Source organism: Lytechinus variegatus, chromosome 18 (assembly GCF_018143015.1).
Source record: "Lytechinus variegatus isolate NC3 chromosome 18, Lvar_3.0, whole genome shotgun sequence".
NCBI classification, from domain to species: domain Eukaryota; kingdom Metazoa; phylum Echinodermata; class Echinoidea; order Temnopleuroida; family Toxopneustidae; genus Lytechinus; species Lytechinus variegatus.
In genome coordinates, this window is record NC_054757.1 from 1784022 (window position 1) to 1805717 (window position 21696).

General features: G+C 36.0%; 1 protein-coding gene across 1 annotated transcript; it reads right to left on the bottom strand.

The window, feature by feature from the left end:
- Nucleotides 1–902: 902 nt before the first annotated feature.
- Nucleotides 903–19879, bottom strand: LOC121431708. The gene is made up of 19 exons (XM_041629365.1): nt 19701–19879; nt 18627–18937; nt 15215–15337; nt 14545–14794; nt 13909–14003; nt 13394–13516; nt 12258–12600; nt 11645–11710; nt 11084–11182; nt 9534–9671; nt 8094–8159; nt 6553–6624; nt 5650–5781; nt 5162–5233; nt 4230–4346; nt 3424–3482; nt 2825–2893; nt 1989–2051; nt 903–1063 (listed from the first exon to the last, which is right to left on the bottom strand). The coding sequence occupies exons 1-19, from the start codon at nt 19747–19749 to the stop codon at nt 947–949; spliced, it is 2364 nt and encodes a 787-aa protein (XP_041485299.1). The 5' UTR covers nt 19750–19879; the 3' UTR covers nt 903–946.
- Between the last annotated feature and the right edge of the window lie 1817 nt (nt 19880–21696).

Sequence of the window (21696 nt, forward strand, 5' to 3'; positions counted from 1 at the left end):
CCATTTATCCAAAGCGGCACTAAAAACTCATGGGGTACATTACCATTATTTCTAAATCCTTGAATATATCTCTCAAAATCATGTTTTACAAAAGGAGTGGCTAAAATGATACGGGCATTTGGGAAATTGTGCCGTATAGTTTTTAGCCCAATTGTTTGAAGATTAGCTTTATCATAGCTTTATGATATATTTGTTTTATTCAAAAGAGTCCATCTGATTATTTAAGGAATATGGAATAGAATATAGTCATATAATAAGGTTCAGAATTTGGGTTAGAATAAACATGGGATTTAAATGAATAACTTGGCTTGTGATAGAATTAGACCTTTGGAAATCAGTATATCTAAATCATCCAAGTTTGAAATATGCAATTTCATCTGAAAGCCGATATTTCATCAAATACATGAAGGCATTTTCGTCTCCAATTTTTTTTTGCCTAATAATTTACTATTTTAATATGGCAATCACCAGTAAACATTACATTCCGTTAATCGTTTTATATCATGTTTATGTATTTTATTGAGTGTTCATATACAATTAAAATGGAAACAAAATACAGAAATTATTTTTTATTCTTGATTGTTTGCGTATGTCTGAGCAAAAGCGGAGAATATATATATTTTCAAGAACTGCACAGTATCACTTTGGGCAAATACTGAAAACAGAAAATACCAATAACAAATATTAAAAATACATATCACATGGGCCTACTGTTATCAACGTTACTGTTTGAGAAAAGAATATGTACGTTTATTCGACTATTTGTACTTCAGTTGTGTCGAAAGATGGCGATAGCCATTTAAAACTTTTAACCAAATTAAAGTTGAATTTAGATGGGTCAGACGATGGACGAAGATTTATTCAAACTGGACTGTTATGTAGGCATTTCTTGGGTTTATAGAATGAAATGATCGCCGTTGGGGATGCTTGCTGCCTTTCTCACAGTCTATGGAAGTTTCTCAGGCTTTTCGAGGCAGTAACCGAGACCCTGGCAGGCAACCGTCGGGTCTCCCAAGGTTGGATCGCTTCCATCTTGTCGCACAGGACGCAACTCTCTCTGGCACTGTAGGGGGGGGGGGGTAGAGAAAATGTGACATGTTAAACAAAATACCAACGTATTAAAAATTAGTAAAAGAAACGAAAACAAAAAGAAAGAAATTAAAGAAAGAACAAAGAAAAGAAAGAAAGAAAAAAAGAAAAAAGAGAAAGAAAGAAAGAAAGAAAGAAAAAAGAGAAAGAAAGAAAGAAAAAAAGAGAAAGAAAGAAAAAGCGAAAGAAAGGAAAGAAAGAAAAAGCGAAAGAAAGAAAGAACGAAAGAAAGAACGAAAGAAAGAACGAAAGAAAGAAAGAACGAAACAAAGAACGAAAGAAAGAAAGAAAGAAAGAAAGAAGAGAAAGAAGGAAGGTATGAAAGGGAAGGGAAATATGTAATTGGGGTGGAGTTTGATTAGAAAGTAAAATAATTCTTTAAAGCGAGATTGAGAAGATGTATATCAATCTTCTTGACCTATTCATCATTTCATAATCTGAATGTGACCGGGAGTGGCGATCTCTTTTTTTTTTTGGGGGGGGGGCTGGAACGTTTTCCCTAAAAAAATGGGTTTGTAAGCGATGGAGCGTATCGTCTGAGAGTAAAAAAAAATGTTTATTTTGAAGAATTATCATCATTTCCATCCCTAACACTGGTAGTTGCAGATAATTGGATATAAAACTGTGTTAGGGCCATTTAAAAAAGTCATATGATTATAGTACTTGCTAATTGGCAATTATCATGGAAACAAGGGGTTTTGATTGGCTTCCGAGCCATGTTACCATGGTAATTACCAATATGGCTTCCAAAGTTACCAAAACATTAAGTGTTCTATGACACCGTGCCATAAAACGGTGAAACCAGATTTAGGAGTTTGTCATGCCCTGGGACAATGATCCAGAATTATGGCATTGTTACTTTTCCCCTTAATTTTTTTTGGTTCAAAATGGATACCTACCATAGTTCGTAGATTGCCAGGGAGAAGACGACACATATGCTGGAGACCAGATGATTCATGGGACTGCAGGGAAAAAATCAAATATAACATTAAAAAAAATAGAACCTACGGCATTAAAAACCCGGGATTTTGTTCTGCAACCAGAGATAAACTAATATTTTACTTTCAACGATACCTGTTTTGGCAACACTGGTCATACATCATATTGTGCCATTGTGGAACCCAAGTTAGCTACTGTTAGCAGACCCATTATGAACCTTGAATTGTAATCATTTACATGTTTTTTGTCTCTTTCTTTAATGTACACTCTTTTCTTTATTGTACTCTCTATATGCCAACATTAATACACTGGCATTTCTTTTGTGTTAGTTTCATTTTATCGTCCTCCTACAAATTAAGACTTCATACTTTTTTGGATCCTGCAGACCTAACAAGCTTTGCTTTTTAATGCAGGTTCCCTCATATTTCACCATATTTTAATTGTCTCTGATTTTAAATTGCTGCATTATTTAATTTAGATGAATGCTGCCATGTCTTATTTTTTATACGATGTCATTTCTTCGAATGTTATATTGCTTTTGTATTGTGTTCATAATTATGTGAAATATGTAAAATATAGTTAATATCAAGTCAATATCAAAGATCTTAAGTCATTCTCAAATTAGAATACTTTGATATCAAAAAGTTAATCTTTAGAATAAAAAATAATCCAACATTAGGCTGGTCATTACTCACAACCTGTCTGGGTTTAATTTGATTCTTTGAAATTTAGAGAATACTCTTTATATAATAAAATGTTATAAATTAGATACATGAAAACAAAAAAAATATCTTACCATTTGGATATCAAGTATGTTAGACATAGCAGTCATGCCTCTCTTACATAACTGGCATTTCCACGTCACCTGATAGAGAAAGGAAATGTAGAATAATAAATGTTTAATCGCAATTACTTTAAGTCTCTTGACTTTTGGTAAACCGATGCTGTTATGATGCGGAGGTCAATAAAACGTGATGTAAGGTGTGCAAGAACTACGTTTTAAAAAAAAATATAAATAAATTATTTTCTCGGGTTGAACATTTCAGGGTATAATCTTGCTTGTAATATTCTGATAGGCACATACAGTACTTTTCAGATAACGATAGAGAAACAGTTATGGGAGTATGAATTTACAAAATATTTCTGCTAAATATACTACACATGTATTAAAAAGAAGAAAATGCACGTTTAAAGAAATCAAATTCAATTATTTAGGAAGATTGAGCCACTGGTAGTCATTTAAATTAATCTCTTATTCAAATCCCCAATCAAGGAAACTACCCATAATTCTACAATAAATAAATAAAGGAATAAAAAGGAATGAATAAACAAGAAACGATAAATAAAAAGATAAACAAATCAATAAAAAACAAATTGATGAAATATTCCTCTTACATTTGTCATAGCACTTCCGATGCACCTCGCCATGTCTTCACTCATAGGCTCTGGCTCAGCTAAAAATAAAATGAAATGATATCATTACGATAAATACCTATTTTTGGTAAATATTGGCAAATTCTTTACAATGTTTGGTCATCTCTCTTTTCACCATGCAAGAGGATAATGACATACGAAAAAATCTGTTCAGCAAGTATAGTTGTGTGTTTTTTAGATCCACATTATTAACAACATTACAGGAAATCACAACAAAATTAAAATTTTTGTGAATTTCAAAAGAGTTTCTCTATCTGAAATCTGCAATTTCTCTCTTGTAAATTGTCAAATCTTATTGATACCTGGTTTGTATTGTGTCTTAATATGCCCTGTGTTGTTTTGACAATATTATTTCTATGCCTTGTTGTTAAAGTTATGGGAAATGCACTTATGCTCTCGGCTTTATTGATTTTAGTTACCTATTTTACTTTCATTCTTACCTCTGTTTATAATTTTTTTTTTATTTGTATAATGCACTTTTTAAATGTAAGAATAAGTAAAATGCATATGATTGGATCGTACATAACTAAGTGATCTTTAAGCAATATTAGGCCTACTATTTTCCTCCAAGACCGAAGGTCGATGGGAAATACTTAAATAATCTCAAAATGATTTAGTGGTAACAGTTTTACTACTGCCCGCATGAAAGAGCAGTCAATATTTATTTTATACTCTCACTGGTCTTTGAGCAGGGCGATAGTGAAAATTATTGCTCTGCTAAAATCGTGCCGATCGGTATTTAATATTGAAGAATTAACAATGCTTACCTGTGAATTCCAGGGGTGTAGCTGCCCTCTTCTTACGGAGGAATCCGCCCATTCCTCCCATGCCGCCCATACCTCCCATTCCACCCATTCCGTTCATACCACTCATACCGTTCATACCTGAAATGAAATATATAATATCACCAAAATTAAATGACAAGGATGACATTGATGAGAAAGTCAAGTTACGATATTACATTATTACATCTCATTTTTTACCAATACAGTTAATGCCATGAAGAAACGAATTCAAGCCATTTTTTACGAGGCCGCCATAATTTTCAAGCTTAAATGCTTACGATGGCGGTCTCCTGCATTCTTTTAAATTATATTTTCTTTCAAATAATAATGCATTTTGTTGCTTTCATTGCTTAAAATTATTATGACTATTGTATTGTTGTTTTGTAAAATGTGTATTACCTTGTATAATTTATGTTCTGCTGCATATTCATCATGAATGCAGAAATAAAATATAAGAAAATAAAAATCAAATTACAGTGAATATTGAGTAGAAGAAATAACCAGTTGTCTCACGATGTATAACATAACGTACGACCGGTGTAGCGGAAGATCTGGTTCCATCGGCGGATACGGTATCAGCCGGCGGGTATCGTTCTTTACTCGGAACCATGTCTGCCCGGTTGCTGCGGTTTGATTTTCGTATTATACATTTTCCTATTAATATAGATGAATAAAAATGGTAGGTCCTGTCTAATTTCGAAGGAAATGGGTAACATGTGCATGCAGATAAAAAAAAAACGAGAGCAAGAACGAGATCTGCCGAAGAGAAATTAGTTCTGAATCCGCCGGATTTGGAACACGATTCGCCGGCAGATAGAGTTCCTCGAACCGTATCTGCCTATAGTACCGCATCCGCCGCTACACTGGGCCTTGGAAATAATTTTCAGAATACATCTTATTATAGCAGGACTTACCGGGGAATTGTGGTTGTGGCTTCTTTCCGGTCAAGAAAGTTTTGAGGCCAGGGATGTTGATTCCAAAACGCTCTGTAAAAGAACAAAAAAGGAAGAAATAAAATCTAAGCTGCAGAAATCTCTGTTATTTTAAAATGTTTCAATATATATTTTTGTAGACTGTTAAAAATGTTTCTCATGATATAAATCAAATTCATAATAGATTTGGTAGCTAAAAAATATGTTTAATTAAAAGGTCTGAAAGAAATGTCTCGAAAAAGATGGGGATCATTAGAAAGTTTGTAATCATGATAATAAAACTGTAACACTGAGTTGTAAATATAACTGTTTTGTGAAAAATAAGCAAAACTTTCAAATATAATTAACTTTCGTATTTTACATCCGATTTGATGATCTTTTTTAGCGTTATTCGAATTTGAATTTAGTCTATTAAATCAACCTTTTCTTGGATGGGCTTGACCTATAAAGTGAATTGAAAATAAACTTACTAAGGATGCTATCGAGCATGGCTGGTACGTTAAACCACGATGGTTTCTCTTGGGGTTGCTGGGGAAACGGCATGTATGGATTGAAATTATTCATCTGCCTCTTCCTCCTAAAATTCTCACCGCTGTCGAAGTCTAAACAAAACATTGACCGTTCATTGGTGTTAATAAAATTAATTCCAATTACGAATTTGTTAACTATTTTTTTCTTGTTATTCTCACACAAGGTTCCTTTATTGAAAGTCAACAGAATAACATGTCTACTTAGTAAATATTGAATGATCAACACAGTTTAAGTCATAAAATCTTTACATATACAGTAATCAATGAAATTGTCATTATTTATGAAGTAAACATAATTTCTTAGCGTAACATAATATCGTAACAATATAAATTACATTGATTCTTCTTCTTCTACTTCTTCAATCATGCCAATATCATCATCTCAACCACAATAACCATGCTCTATGAATTTTTATTATTTTTTTTTACAAATGGCTTGATTTATACTAGGCGAGGCCTCTAACGCTTGAAAGATTTCACCCTATGACTGAGTGAATTGATAAAGCTACTTCAAAGTGAATTCGGAGTATAATCGAGTGTTTTTCATTATTTCCACTGGGGTTGATTAGTCTAGTAATCAAGAAAAAATATTCTAATGTCAGCTGTTTTCAATTCCGTTTCTAAATCTTTTTTAAATTCAAATATTATCAATGTAACGCTCTTTGCATGTTAAACATTTTAAAGATTAAAAATGGCCCAAACCTTCAAGTTTCGGTAACATGAAAAAAGTTGATCCGTTATTAATGATAATAGATATAAAATTTCGTTCATTCGAAACGAATTTATATGAATATGGAAGACAAAATACATAAAAATTGATTTGATAAAAAAGTTATTACTCACCTCTTGTGTCTCTCTTCTTACGTCCGAATCCCTGCATGCCTCCCATATTACCTCTTTGCATGCCCATCATAGCTAAACAAGAAAGAAAATAATCAAAATAATTGCAAAAATACAGTGTGCATGTTACCTTCTACTGACTGTTAACATTTTCATTTCATTTATTTCCATATACACAGTTAGGATCCTTAAAATAAAAGAAGTTCCTGCAGCAGAGACTCGAGAACACCTGTAATCTTACCAGATTGCGTAATCTTACAGGAAAATGGTATTTGGTGTATGGAACCTTACAACTTTCCTTTAATAAAACACCCTTTTCCCTTTTTAAACAGGTCTGTTCTGTTAAATTGCTGAAAAATTCATGTTTGATGAATTTACAGAATGATTCTGTTAATGCTTTTTGCAAAATCTTCTTTCTTTTTTCTGTAAAATCAGGGTTTTTTAACAGTGTACAGCAAACATAATATATTTCAAGTAACAAAGTATGCACTGTAAAACAGTGCAAACATTAATTATTAATCAAACAATGAGTTAATAATGCTGAAGATTCCAGCGTTTCTCCTTCAAAAATATCATGGTATCTTGGAAGCTTCGTTTAGCAATCATGTAAAATCGTGGGTTAAATATCAAGTGACTTTGTATGTAATGCCAAACATGGGCGGGGCTCCAGGGGGAAGGAACAACGTCACCCACCCTTCGAACTTATGAATTTCATCTTGTGCCCCATAAAGGGCCGGAAATCTCACGAAATATCAGCTCACATGGGCCCAAGTAAATACATAACCTTATACGAACTCTTATTTTAGCATTTTCGGAACGCCGAAGTAATTTCAATGGCAAACGGGATCGATAACTAGTTCCCGAATCTATTTAGGCAAGTATTTCATTCAAACTGATGCATGGATCTGATAATGAACATTATCATTGATGGTGGTGATAGCATTTTTATAACAGAAATGAAGCTGTAAATTCAAGTTATTTGCAATTCATGTAGCTGTCTGGAAAAGGAATTTTAAGAATAAAATCGACAAAAGAGTCTGCGGTCCCTTGTCCCCGACATCTTCTGGGCTCAGTAACACAAATATTTGCGATGAATATTGCGAATATGAAAGAACAGCACTGATTGGTCCCTGGTCAGTATTTCAAACCAAATGCGTGTGTAACATTGATATTGATTGGTCAGTTCATTTAGCGATTGATCTCTAATTTTTGCTTTACAGAGCACTGGGCTCCGTATTACAAAGAGTTACGATTGATCCAATCAATCTCAACTGTATGGACATCCATCCATACCATATTTTTTTTACTGGAAATTTGCACAATCTCCTTAGTAAATGGAAAGAATCACACTGAATCTTCAAGAGAACGATGAATGTATGAATATACATCATATATCTGGAAAAATATTTCAAACATATTTGCATTTAAGATGTTGACGTTGCTGGCTGTCCATAGTTGTGATTGATTGGATCAATCGCAACTCTTTGTAAGATGAGGCCCTGGACTTCTTGTCCCTCTCCCTCATTAGATATACTACTACTTACCATATTTATACTGCAGCTGTCTCTTTCCCAACATATCCAAGCCGGGGATGCTGATACCGAAATTCCCTGTTGATAGTAAGTATGAAATAGGTAAATAAACAAATAAAACAAACAAATAGATATATAGATATGTAGATAGATAGATGGATGAACAGATAAATAAATAAAGGAATAAATAAGTGAATAAATAAATACATAAATGAATAAATAAATAAATGATGAGATGATAAAACGAATAAATGTGATTAGATGGGATGCTCCAAAAGTTCAACTGGACCATCATATTTCAGTATATAGTATTTGAATGTTATAGGAAGTTTAATTATGATGTCTTTGTAATGGAATAATAATAATAGCCAATTTTTATATAGCGCTTTTCCAAGAATGGCTCAAAGCGCTTTACAGCATATTATTACCCCGGTCATTGGATTCATTTCAATCCCGCACGAAAAGTGCACAATTTCCACTCCCTGGGGAGCATTCCTTGCATTCATCGCAGCCTCATAATGGCGCTGGCAAATTCAATCATACGATATCTTTGGAATGCGCAATGACACATCTATCAATCGCCTTGAATGCGTTTCATAAATTTCGAACATACTCCTAGTTTTAAGAAATATTTTCAAAATGTTTTGGGGATACAAGAAATCAAATTGTCCGAAAATAAAGTTACAAATTTCAAATCTGAATAAGAATGACAATTTTAAATTTTTAAATAACATAATTTGTGAAGAACAAGAACAACATTTCATGTCTAAAGTAATATTTTACTGACTATAGTTTAATTATACAACATCAGATGCATTAATAGTTCAAACAAATAGTTCGTGTGACGTGTAATAATTGACTATGGGTCTACTCTTACTAAAGGTATAAGAAATACTCCCCCGGCGTTAATTCTTTTTTGTCTGACCAATCTCCTATTTAGATTATTACTACGGCGGATATAATTACGACTGGATCATAATACTAATGTGGCTTGGTTCTAAACCAAGTCATATGACCAAAGATAGTTCCAACCAATTTCACAAAATTGGGAAAAATGTCACGAATCCCGACATCTGACGTCACAAACTATATATTAACGGCTTGATGGGCGTGGCTTAATAAGTCAATCGCATGAATATCTTCTAACAACAGTGCTGGTACAAGCACTGAGCAATCAACTTCATCAAATTTTATTGATTATTTCACACTTGAAGACCGGGATTCCTTATTATTATTACATTCAGTTACATTTCCTATCCGATGTCAGATATAAACTAGCTATGGCCTTCGAACGGAGGTTTGGTGAAACTATGGTCCCTCAGTGACGCGAATGCGACCATTTTCCTGAGGGGCGCAGAAGGCGTCACTTCAGATTCATAACTATGAATATGAAGTGAAGCCTTCTGCGCCCCTCAGAACTGCTCTTCTAACCACCTCCTCTAGGGTACTTACTGAGAAGTTTGTCCAACATGGGGATGAAGTCAAGTACAGTTCTTGGTCCCTGCATGCCTTGCATGCCCTGCATACCTTGCATCATTGGATTAAAGGGTGCCTGTCTGGTAAATCTTTCTCTATGTTCATCAACATGACCTGAGAAAAACAAAATTACAACAAAAAAGTTTCGTTAAAGTTGGATTCTCAGCGTGTGTGTTTGTTTGAGTCTTAACAGACGCGTATGAACCATATGTGATTATTTACGTTTGGACCGACGTTTAACGACACCATCCGAAAAACGTGACGAGGGCTCTAACCTCGAACCTCTCCATCAATTTGTAACTTCCTCAGTGTAGCTTGAATTACAGGTATGCGCGTGAGGGTTTGTATGTGGATGTTGCACGCCACATCAAAATGTTAAGTCTAGATTTCATTCCTAATATTTATAAGTTTTAATATAAATTCAATGGAACATGATTTATAACAATATTTTTCTATAAAAAGGATTAAGGAATGTTGTCTTTAATGATAAATCTCCTGCACGAATAAAAATTACTTTCATTTTTCTTCAAGAAATTGACATTTTTGAAATGTATAACACACGACATACTGGGAAGCTGCTCGTCTGTGACGTCACGAAATGAAAATTTAAACATTCATATCCTTTTAAAGATTATCATCAAACCCTCACCAATATCTTCTATATTTTTTTTCTTTTACTAAAGCTAACTTTTCGTCAGCGTGATGGACCTCGTAAACTAAGGTCGTCCCCACCCCATATTTTTTGTTATTATCGTATTATCAACATGAGTTTAGAATGCCATGATTGCAGAATGAGACCCAATCAACTTTTGAGTCTTACCCGAAGACCTTTCTGTTCCCCACTCCAACATTATTGCAAGAATAACTCAATTGTAGCATTACTATGACAGTACGTGAACTGAATGATGATCCTAAGCACTGTTTGAAGACATTGAAATTTGTAAGATATTTCCTATTTTTTAACAAGCGCCATGAGCGCCCAGCTGAGGCGGATACCGGCGCTATACAAGAACCCATCATCATCATCATCATGAAGAGTTCAGAAGACACATGGTAAGGACACAGTACAATTGGACTGCGATCTGATTTTTTGTCATAAAACAGTAAAATTTGATGTGCACATTGAGACATGAAACATCTTACTGTTTAAAGTTCTACAGCATCGTGCGAATACTTATTTCAGATTTGTGATTATGCTACAATCCTTATTAGAATAAAAGCGAATTGAATATCTAGTCGTAATGATGTCATAAAAATCTTACGATCTGTTACGATTTGAAACCAATTTGGGTTTACTCCGAAATAAATGCTTGCAATCATCCCAAAATGTCACCTTGGTATTCTCAAAGTTAATTTTAACCTCAAACAAAAAGAAACTTTTCATTCGCATTTTCAGAAAATAAGCAATGTGCGATTTATTCCAATATCGGATCGTGGACCAGTCGCAAGGTGTCTGGATGTCTTAAGATGTTTATGATCATGATGATCAACATCCGAACGAGGAGAATATATTCAAAGTTACTTACCTGAGTCTTCAGCGGCTCTCTTCTTCCGTCCGAAGCCCTGCATGCCGCCCATATTAGGGGGTTGCATTCCCTGGCCGCCGCCAAACATACCTCCCATTCCTTAAAAAAATGAATACCAACAAAACAACACTATGAAGTAAGGTGTGACGATTGAAACAAAAATGATTCAAGGCATTAGATATTCAAGAAATCGTTTTATCACTATAGTTGCCATGTGGAAATGGGTAAACACACTTGTCTGCCGGTGCAATTTCATCTGATTATAAATATTTAATGTTGATTTGTTTTTTCATCATTGTTTTTATATTGTACAAAGTGAGTTAACAGAATTTACTTGTATTTAACAATAACATTTCGGTAATATAAGTCAGGTATTACAAGTGTAATACTGAGTATTATGATTTGTAATTTCGACTTATAAAATCACTTATGCCTCTTCATTTTTTTGGGAAGCAACGTTTGTTGTTACTTTTACATTCTTCGGTGTAACGGTGTAATTCAAAGACGTTAAGTGATATTGGGGAGTTTTAACACCCTACCCTTTCGGTGTATAATTCTTACCTGCTTTCAGCATTTGCATCCTTCTGCCAAGCATATCAAGACCTGGGATCTGGATTCCAAAATTCGCTGTTGAGAGGAAAATAGTTGATTTCATATAAGAATAGTCCACAACCATGTTGTAGGTCCATGCTACAACCAATTTTATCCAACTGATAAAAGGTCGTTTGCGAAGCCCAGCTACTGACAATGTTGATTTCCAATATTGCTCGACGGATCAAAACACCAGTTTCATCCGTGACTCTGGACAAATTAACGACGTAAATTTTTCGTTAGCTCAGAAGTTTACGACGATCTGTTGTCCCGGTTCACCATCTTTCGACAAAGACCTCTCAGCCGTTCATTGTGATTCGACGGGTATTTGCAATAGATTTACTATGTTATGGAATCCGTCCACGTTGCAATAGCAAAAACTCCACAATCAAACAAGTGTCACTAGCCGAAAGACAGAACCAGGCATCAATTCTGTTACTAACTTCCCGCATCATGTCGATTAAGCTTGGATTTTAAGAGAAAGAAACAATACGCCAATGCTTCACCGCTCCCTAATCGATTTATAAAATATATAACTTTGATCAACGGGAATTATATTTCAAGAAAAGATTACAAAACTCACTGAGAAGTTGGTTCAGCATGGAGGCGAAATCCAAGAGGTTTATATTCGGTTGCATTCCTTGCTGCGGGAATTGAGGAAACTGTTGCTGCTGTTGAGGGTTCATTCCTCCTGGGGCCATACCGGGCACCTGTCTCTTGGTTCGTCCACCGTTATAGTTGAAAGGTACACTCTCCGCTTCGATGGTGACGTCTGGTTCTGGGTCGGTTGGCTCTGAGGGGTCCTGGGGTACCCTTGGGGGTAGGAAGGCGTCCAAGCCGAAGCCAGGGAAATCGAAACCACCTGCGCTACCAACACGGCTGTTCGTTCCACAGAGCTGGAAGGCTTCACATGTCTCCCTGGTGTTCTGAGGAAAATAACAGTTTTTTTCGTATTTAGGCTAGGAGCCCATTTATAAGAGAAGGCCCAGAAAACCCAATACAACCTTTTCGACCCAGGTGCAGAATTCCCACATTGCGTCCGAACCAAAGCATGCACAGAAGCTCTCTTGATAACAGACGAGGACAAGTTCAAAGATTATGCAAAGGGGCTAATAAGTCTTTTATGCTTTATGCCCAACATCGCATTTTTTGTATAGCACATACTTATTAAGAGCCAAAGTAGCATATGCTACAGATGTCAACAGATGGTTATGTTGATCCTGACATTACACGATTTAACCCTAAATCATTTTTGTTGTAGTCGGTGTATTTTCTGTTATTCTATTTTTCATGTGCGGCTTTTAAATCACATTCGACAGTAGGACCTACTTAGTTCTCAACTAAGTTTTTTTCTTGGCTCGTTTACTTTTATAAACAATGGAGGGAATTAGAAGATTATATATTTTTTTCATTTCAATTTCTCTATTGTCGCCAATTACGACATTCACTTTAGGCAGCCACCATTTTTAATTACACACCTAATCTCCTTCCTAATAGTTTTTTCTCTCCAAAAATAATCTATTTAAGGGTTACTTTGTTTTGTTTCGCCAATTTCACTTCCTTTTTCGTCAAGCAATCTAATATTATATAAGATAAAGAATCTCGAAGGATTTCAAATCGATTCCTTTGACATTTCGTACATGTGATCTTGATTTTTCAAAAGCTATACTGTGATTCATTAAAGTATAAATCCTGATTCATATAGCCCCACATACTTACAACCATGTTAGCTGCGAAGTCTCTGAGTGCGGCAGGGTAATGTTCGGCAACGACGTAGCATTCGGTTTTATCGATGCAAGGCATGACGTCACAAGACTCCTTCAGAAGGGTGCCAATTTGGAGCTAGGTGATTGAGGAAAAAAAGAATAAGGTGTGAATCATATAATCGATAATATTCACGAATTCAAAAACTGGCATATGGACCCAGTGAGATCAGTAAATTTATCGTAGTCGTCGGGGAAGGGTTTGTTTTCCCTGCAAGGGGGAGGGGACCATTATTTCTATCATAATTGGGTTCATATCTCAGACGGGTAAAGAAATAGAATTATATCACGTCGTTTTATTCTGAAGGCTGTACCACGGAATGAAAATAAAATTAGTTTTCTTATGCGTAAATAGATTTTGAGGATGCCAAAATTTAAACGACCACGCCCCCACCTCCGATACCTCCCCATTGACAATCTGCTTCTATCTTTGTTTCAATGAGTTTAGCAAGAGGAATAAAAGAAACGTACCAGTGTCCTGTCATTAAGTACATCTCCTCTCATCCTGTCCACCACATTCTCACAGCTTTGACAAATTGTGTTCTCCAAGTTGCTCATCAGTGAATCTGTAAAAGAAACAAAGGTTGTGTTCCTATAGTTGTTCTAAGGCAAGTACGATATACATATGATGTTGTTGCTCACTTTTCAATACGGTTCTGCCCCTAGAAAAATCTTTCTGCTATTCATATTTCAATCACCTTTGAATTCACTAAACTTGATAGGCCGGGGAATATTCTTTGCTGATGCTTCATACCCTAAATCACGTAAATAGTGGAACAATGGAATACCTATTCCAAGACAAGACATTGTCAAATGAATTAAAAATCCCAAACGTATAAACATGATAAAACAGGCAGTTGCTTAATCCGCAAGCATGCATCTTATGACGATGTCTTTGTACACATCATTACAAGACCAGCTAATCTGGATGAAATGGCGTCATTGTTGTGGGCGCGTCGTGGTCTAGGGGTTCTGACTCTCGCCTTTCAAACAGAGGGTCGTGGGGTTCGAATCCTTGCCGTAGCGTGTTTCTAATGATTATTACCCTTAAGACAATATCATACAGACTTACAATACTACAAGAACCCCTTTGGTTAAAGGACTTACCCATTTGCTTGACGAAGTGCGGGATGAGTTCTTGAAGGTTGATGGACCTCCTCCTTCGTCCGAACATACCTCCGAATCCTTGACCGAACCCTTGGTTAGGGGTCTGTGGTCTACCCTGGTTCATGTAGGGGTTGTATGGGTTCGGTTGAGGTCGTGGCTGGTTGTAGTTCATCCAAGGATTGGTGGGTGGCTGGGGTTGCTGGGGTTGGGGGCTGCAGAAGGTGAGTGCCTTGCAGATCTCCTGGGCGGGCTATTGATATCAACAAACCAAGCAACACTTTGGTCTAATTGCTATTTGGCCTTCGCTTCATTTGGTCTATCGCTCACCTATGCTAATACTAGGATATACAGTATATCCAATTTGTTTTCAAAATTAACATTCGAAATAACATCTTCATAACCAAGGCAATTATTTTTGTTCATTTTTTCAAGTTTCGTCAGTTTTGTATAGTATCAAGGATGATTACGTTCCCTTTCCAAATAGGTCTACCTTTCAAAAACTGAAGAAGACTTTTTACGAACGTATAGGGTACGTCCAAATTATAAAAAAAACATGATTGTTACTATAATAATATCTAATTTATTCTAGAAAATATTGACAATTATTTGAAGCTTGTTTCATCATTATACTTAAAAAAGCAAAACATTCAATCACTTCATAATAACTTACGGTAGTTTGGAGAAGCTGCATGGTTTGGTTGACAACAAATGACGTCAGCTGTTGACATTGGCCGTTTAACTGCCAGTTAGGCATTGGGAGACCGTTACATACTTGCTGCGACTGGTTAACTGCCTGTAAATCACAAAATATGATAAATTAAATGTGAGTGCCAGTGGCCAATGGTACCGATGAAGGGGGGGGGGGTGGAGGAAACATACTTCTGCGCGCTTCGAAATCAACCAAGTATGTACATTACGGCGCATACCTCTTGTTGATTTCAGGCTGGTGACTGGCCGGGTATACGCCTCATAAAAAAAACGTTTTCGTAGAGAAAAACGGAATAAAAGAACTTTATTTCTTTTTTTTGGACAGGTACGCAAAATGAAAATCAATACAAACCATAAATTATATATTACTCTTATATTTATTGGGGGCAGCGCCAGGTTATTTTAAAAGGGGGAAGAGAACATGCATGGAGACGACATCATTTTTTTTATATGAAAAAAAAAAGAAAAGTAGGCCTATTAGAGTTCTGTAGCCAAGCCATCTCTTTTCAAAACTCCTCTCTGTATTTTTGTTTGTTTTCTCATCTCTTCCCTTCCCCCATCTTGCTACATTTTATTTAGTCAATTATAAAATTATAAAATTATAGAGGGGCGGCCACCACCTGACCCCCCCCCCACTCGTGTTGCGGGCTCCGTCTATTCTTTCCCCTTTTCAGTATGCAGTGCACTTCGCACGACGTTCCACTCATATGACACATGTCATTTCATTTATTTTTTCATCTCCCAGTCACCATAATCATATTCCACATCATGTATTTGGATACAAATACAGGATGGGATGCACGCCACGAAAGTAACCACGATTTGTTATTAATCTCTTACACGTCCTTGTTCTGAGGACACCTCTTATGGAATGAATTACGTAACACCATCGAAGACGCATCAAACGTGTCAAAAGATGTGTATTATACATATATGTTCTCGGACATGTAAAATGGTGAAGACATCCATCCATCTTAATCACGCAACTAGTTTAACAACATAAACATCATGCCTGCATGCATAAGGACTACGCCACAACGACTACTCTAATTACTGACTTAATTCCTTAAATTCACGTATATGAGATGGGTGATAAGATTCTCTTTTGGATTAGAGGTAAGATATTATATTTGCTTACAATATTTTTCGCTTCCCATTCCTCTGGGCATATAGATGCTAATGTCAGCCCAGAATATGACATTCTTTTCAGAATTATCTTCTGTATTGTTTTTACAGGCAGAATAATGACAGTTGAGGATTTGTAAAATTTCGTTTCTTATCTATTCATTCATTTATTTATTATTTATTTATTTGTTTATGTTATTCTATAATCTATTTTGGGGCTGAATAGGTGGGGGATCATTGTTTTGACACGGAACTTACTGCAGACGTTTAAAATAAAAATCTTTTGCATGCTTAACTGCAATATTAATTAATAGCCCAAGGCCTATAGAACGAGGGTAGTGACGACATCACTCACGATTTTTTTTAAATATAACTGGCGACTCATCATCATTGCAAAATTAGACATTTCTTATTTCATATGTGATAAAATCATTCAAAAGTAGTGAACAGATCCATTAGAATCATCCGCTCTCCCATTAGCTTCACCTATGCTGTCCGTGATTATGGTAATTATAATTGTTTTCTGATACTTTGCGAAACTCTTATGTCATAACTTCCTTATATTACACCCAATGTTTCTTTTTTTCCATTTAATTCGAATTTGATGACCTTAGAAATTGATGAAATATGTTGTTGATATTAAAAACTAAATCATAATCATCATGATCGCAATAAGGATAAAGATATAAACCAGTAAACCATAATGCAATCACATAATGTAATGACATTATTTTACACAATTTGAGATTCAATTAAAAAAAATGTATATTTCGTTTGAATATATTGCCATCGGCACTCAACGAGTATACTATTAATACACTGTGAAAAAAAGAGTAAATTTACGTTGGTCATTTTTTTGTTGGGTAATATATACGTTGGTTATTGTTTTGTTGGGCATTATGTGCCCAATACTTAGGCAAATTTTTACTCTGCCGCTGCCAAAATACAGATGTCCAATTGTTGGGCTAGTAATTGCCCTGCTGAGTGGTAAATGTTGCGAAACTTTACGATCACGAGTTGCGCTTGCAGCATGCTACACACGGTCGATAAGATATGGAGGAGCTGGGGAGCCTCGCTGAATCTTTCATAGATGAGTTGCTTAAACGTTTTTTAATTTTTTTATTTTGGACTTTACGTTAAGCATAATTTGTAAGGAATTTGTCAGAATAGGCCTACATACATGACATATATCTGACGCTGTTTTGTTTTTGCTTCACTCACTTGAGATATGCACTTGCACTTGTATGCAGCGTTATTGTGCATGCAAAGCACTTTCGGATAAGGTCTCCGGATCGACACGGACCAGGTACACGAAGTGAGTGTAGGCCTTGCCCAGATGTTGGGTTAATAACTTTATTAAAAAGTTGGGCAAATTAATGTCCCCCAAAATGTAGTTCAAAATATTACCCAACAGTTGGGCACATTAATGCCCCAACAACGTTGGGTAAAATATTGCCCAGTAGTTGGTAGGGTTGACTATCGGCCCAACGTTGGGCAAAATATTGGGTAAAATATTGCCCAATTTTTTCACAGTGTAAGATGTGCATATGATTTCTTCATATTGAAGATGCTATATGCTCGAAACAGATTTACAACCAAAATTAATTGTTTTTCACACTGTCTTATGTGTATTTTCCCTAAATACAGCTGTTGTTTACACGTGGGGGGCGATCACCCCGCTGAAAATATTGGGGGCATATAGATTTGCTCCTCAAATAATTTGGACAACTTGAATATTTTATAATATGCAATGCAAATATTAAAAAGCATGGGAAAGCACCAAAAATCATCTTGTCATAAAAACACTTTTAATTATACAACGTTGTCTTACTATTTTTTCCTGCGGAGTGCGCCGAAAATTTCGAACATTTTTTTCACTTTTACCCCCTCCCATAAACCGAAAAATAACCATGTCAGGCCCCAAAAGGGGTTTTTGCTGTGCACCACACATTTTTTAGGCGGTCAATATAATCAAAGACCACAGATCGCGCTGTACAAAAACACTGAGGTGTTAAAACTGCCACAAGTTGGTGTCCTGAAGGCCACTCCTGAGGTGTTAAATTACACCCGAGAGATTGATCATAACACAAAGGAGTGCCAAAGTAACATCCGACGGAGTTGTAATAACACCCAAAGTGTGGAACTAACACCAAAAAAGAACATCGGAGTAAAATGATCGGTGTGGTTCTCTAGCACCGATGAACACCAAAGTTTTGCTATGTTTAGAAAGTGTTTTATGACTAGCTTACCGCGTTCTTGAGCTGGAGGATGGATTGTTGCGCACCGGTGAGGAATGAGACGCACAGGTTACACCCAACACCGAGGTTGAGACGCTTGAGGATGCTACCACCGGCTGAGGACATAAAGGAACCTAGCTGGTGCATCGGTGATTGTGGTGGACGGTTCTGCATAGGGTTCTGCATGGGGTTCTGCATAGGGTTCTGCATAGGGTTCATCCCGGGCATCTGCTGGCCCATCTGCTGGCCGCCCATGCCTGGTGGACGCATTCCTTGACCGCCCATGCCGCCCATACCGCCCATCCCACCATACTGGGCGTTGCCTGTAAGGAGTGGGGGGGGGGGTGTTGTGGACAGGAGGGAAGGAAGAGGGGGGGGGGGTAGAGGGTGAAGGCAGGGGAAAAGTGAGAGCGTGAAAGAAATAAGTGGAGAAAGCGTGTACATGTTTTAATGATATAGATTTCGTCGATTGTCAAATTTTTCATATTTTCAAAGCATGCTTCAACCACTCAATCAAGTTATCATAATCTTATTAAAATATTCATGCAAAACAAAATATTTCAATAAACTCGACCCAACCAAAAATGATTGCGTTGTGAGCAATATAAGCTTGAAAATTGATTAGGTTACTGGTGTGATCAATAAATAACGATCAGTTTGAAGTAACGTGCGACTTTTCAACAACCCACATACTTTATGAAGTACTGAATCGTTTTAACTTACACAATGATATTCAAAAGAGTGTATTTAAAATAATGACATTGTAAATGTATAGCCATCAACGACAGGAACAATTACACATTATTGTCAGTTATAGGTTTTTAAAAGCAAACTAGATAATTAGATATTGTTGGGAAACAAATTGGAAATGTTTGGAAACCCATAAACATGGAAACATGAACATGTTATTCAAGGCAAATAATAAAATTGTGTAGCACAATAGATATTTTTGTCACTAAATTTTATCCTGAATTAAACAAGATCAAAAAGACAAACATCAATGGGGTGTTTCAACTTGTCAGAAAAATAAAATAATAAAAATGAAATACCTAATTATTTCAATATCAAGCATATTTAACAACTTACTCGTAGCAAATAGGAGCAAGACGCTCAGAAACGCCCAAGTTAACCGCATATTGTCAGCCTGAAATCACCCTCTCCAAAATACTTAAAAATGAAGACAAGTTCTTGTTTAGAAATTCCCACAATTGAAACTCAACTCCTTCCAAGATCATGGAATGAAGTAATCACCTGAGGTGGGAAGAGGTTTTATACTTCTTTTTAGCTCAGGGTGGATGGGGATCTTGCCAGATCTTCAGCTTCAAGACCACGTTCATGGGCAAGAGTTTTTACCTACGTGTTAATTACTGGATGTTTATCAACGTCATAACGCAAGTCATATTGAAGTCTTTGCCAAAGAAATATCACCCCACATCATTCTCAGTCTGTGGGACTGTATCTATCGGTTCAATCGCATTAACCTGCTGTCAACGATTAGGGCAACAAAAACAAACAACCAATAAAAATAAAGTTGAATCCGGGAGTTGAATAAAGTAATATTTTGGGGGTTCGAGTATGAGAAAATATGGAGGTATTCGGTTACAAGTAATAAAATGTGTTACCACCATCCATCTTAAACATCCAGGCCCATATTCTGAAGTCGGGTTTAAGTTAAACTCGGGTTTAAAGTTGTTTAAGTATGGATGGCCAATTGTTACATAAATCACTAACAGTGTAGATACACTCTAAAAAATGAAGTGCTAATTCAGCTCTTAAAGAGCGTGTATAGTGACTGCACTTCGGAGTGCTGATTTTTCTCGTTCAAATTTGAACTAGACAAATCAGCACTCCGAAGTGCAGTCACTACACACGCTCTTTAAGAGCTGAATTAGCACTTCATTTTTTAGAGTGTATCATATTTCAGCTCATTTGGCTCTTAAATCATTCATAATTGTCTAGGAAGTATAAATAGATGACTGTCTTCACAATCGATGAATCAGGAAAGAGCACAGTAAACATAAGAAATATACAACTTAATAAAAATTTTGATACTTTGACCTCCCATACTTAAACCACAACTTTAAACCTAAGTTTAAGTTAAACCCGACTTCAGAATACGAGCCCCAGAGTTTTCGCATTTACTACGGGGAATCTCTCTACAACGCACGATTTTCTTTAAAAAAACTGATGAGGGGTTTTTGTCGAAAGTTAATGGACCGGGACAGCATCGGAATCTTCGGATGATCTGATCTCCCAGTCCAACTTTCGACAAAAGCCTCTCAACTCTCCATTGCAATTTTAATTGCATTTTTAAAGGATTCGATGCGTTGTAGAGAGTTTCCCCGTAGTAAATGCAAAAACTACCTATTATCGTTCGCATTGGGGAGGGAGGGGGTCAGGGATATACCCTCCAAAAAAAAATTAAAAAAAATTGTAAATGTATTTTTTTTTTTGAAAATTTTCAGCAAATTCGCCAAAAAATGTATATAAAATCTTTCAAATTTCACTAATAATGCAAAAGTGTCTTGATGACAGGGTCGGTTGCTTCACTCTCTCGCTTTTGAGCTTCTTAAAATAAAATAAAAACGCGTCTTGCACCCCGGAAAATATTTCTGCGTAAGGCCGTGATCTTAATAGAAATTTGTTCGCCCTTACTAGTCTCTTACTTAGTTGAATTGTGCTTGCATTCCTTCGAAATTTTTCTTTTACAATTCTTTGAAGCTTAAAACTTCTAAAAGGACTCTTCTTCAAAGATGTGTACTTCGCTTTAACCAATCTTACCTTTTTCGGAAAAGTCTTTTCCTATCACTTTTCCTTATTTAAAAGTCCTTTCAAAATTGTATTCATATATATGGCGCCTTTTGCACCCTTTTCACCATTTTCGTATCATTTCTCTACACAATCAATTATTGACAGTTGTGTTCATTTATATGATTACTGTATTATATTACCAAGTACTTATAAAAGAGCCTGTGTACACGGTTCTTTGTCTTTATAAAATCCCTTTATGTCCACACGTATGAAACCACCGACTTTCTTTGACTTTATAACATCGTCGTTCAAATTCTAGGGACCGGGGGGG

Coding starts and splice junctions, on each gene's coding strand:
- LOC121431708 (XM_041629365.1), bottom strand. CDS start 19,749: ATGCGGTTAACTTGGGCGTTTCTGAGCGTCTTGCTCCTATTTGCTACG. Junction 12,601..13,393: donor ACTTCGCAGCTAACATGGTT/GTAAGTATGTGG, acceptor TATTTTCCTCAG/AACACCAGGGAGACATGTGA. Junction 5,782..6,552: donor TAAGAAGAGAGACACAAGAG/GTGAGTAATAAC, acceptor TGTTTTGTTTAG/ACTTCGACAGCGGTGAGAAT.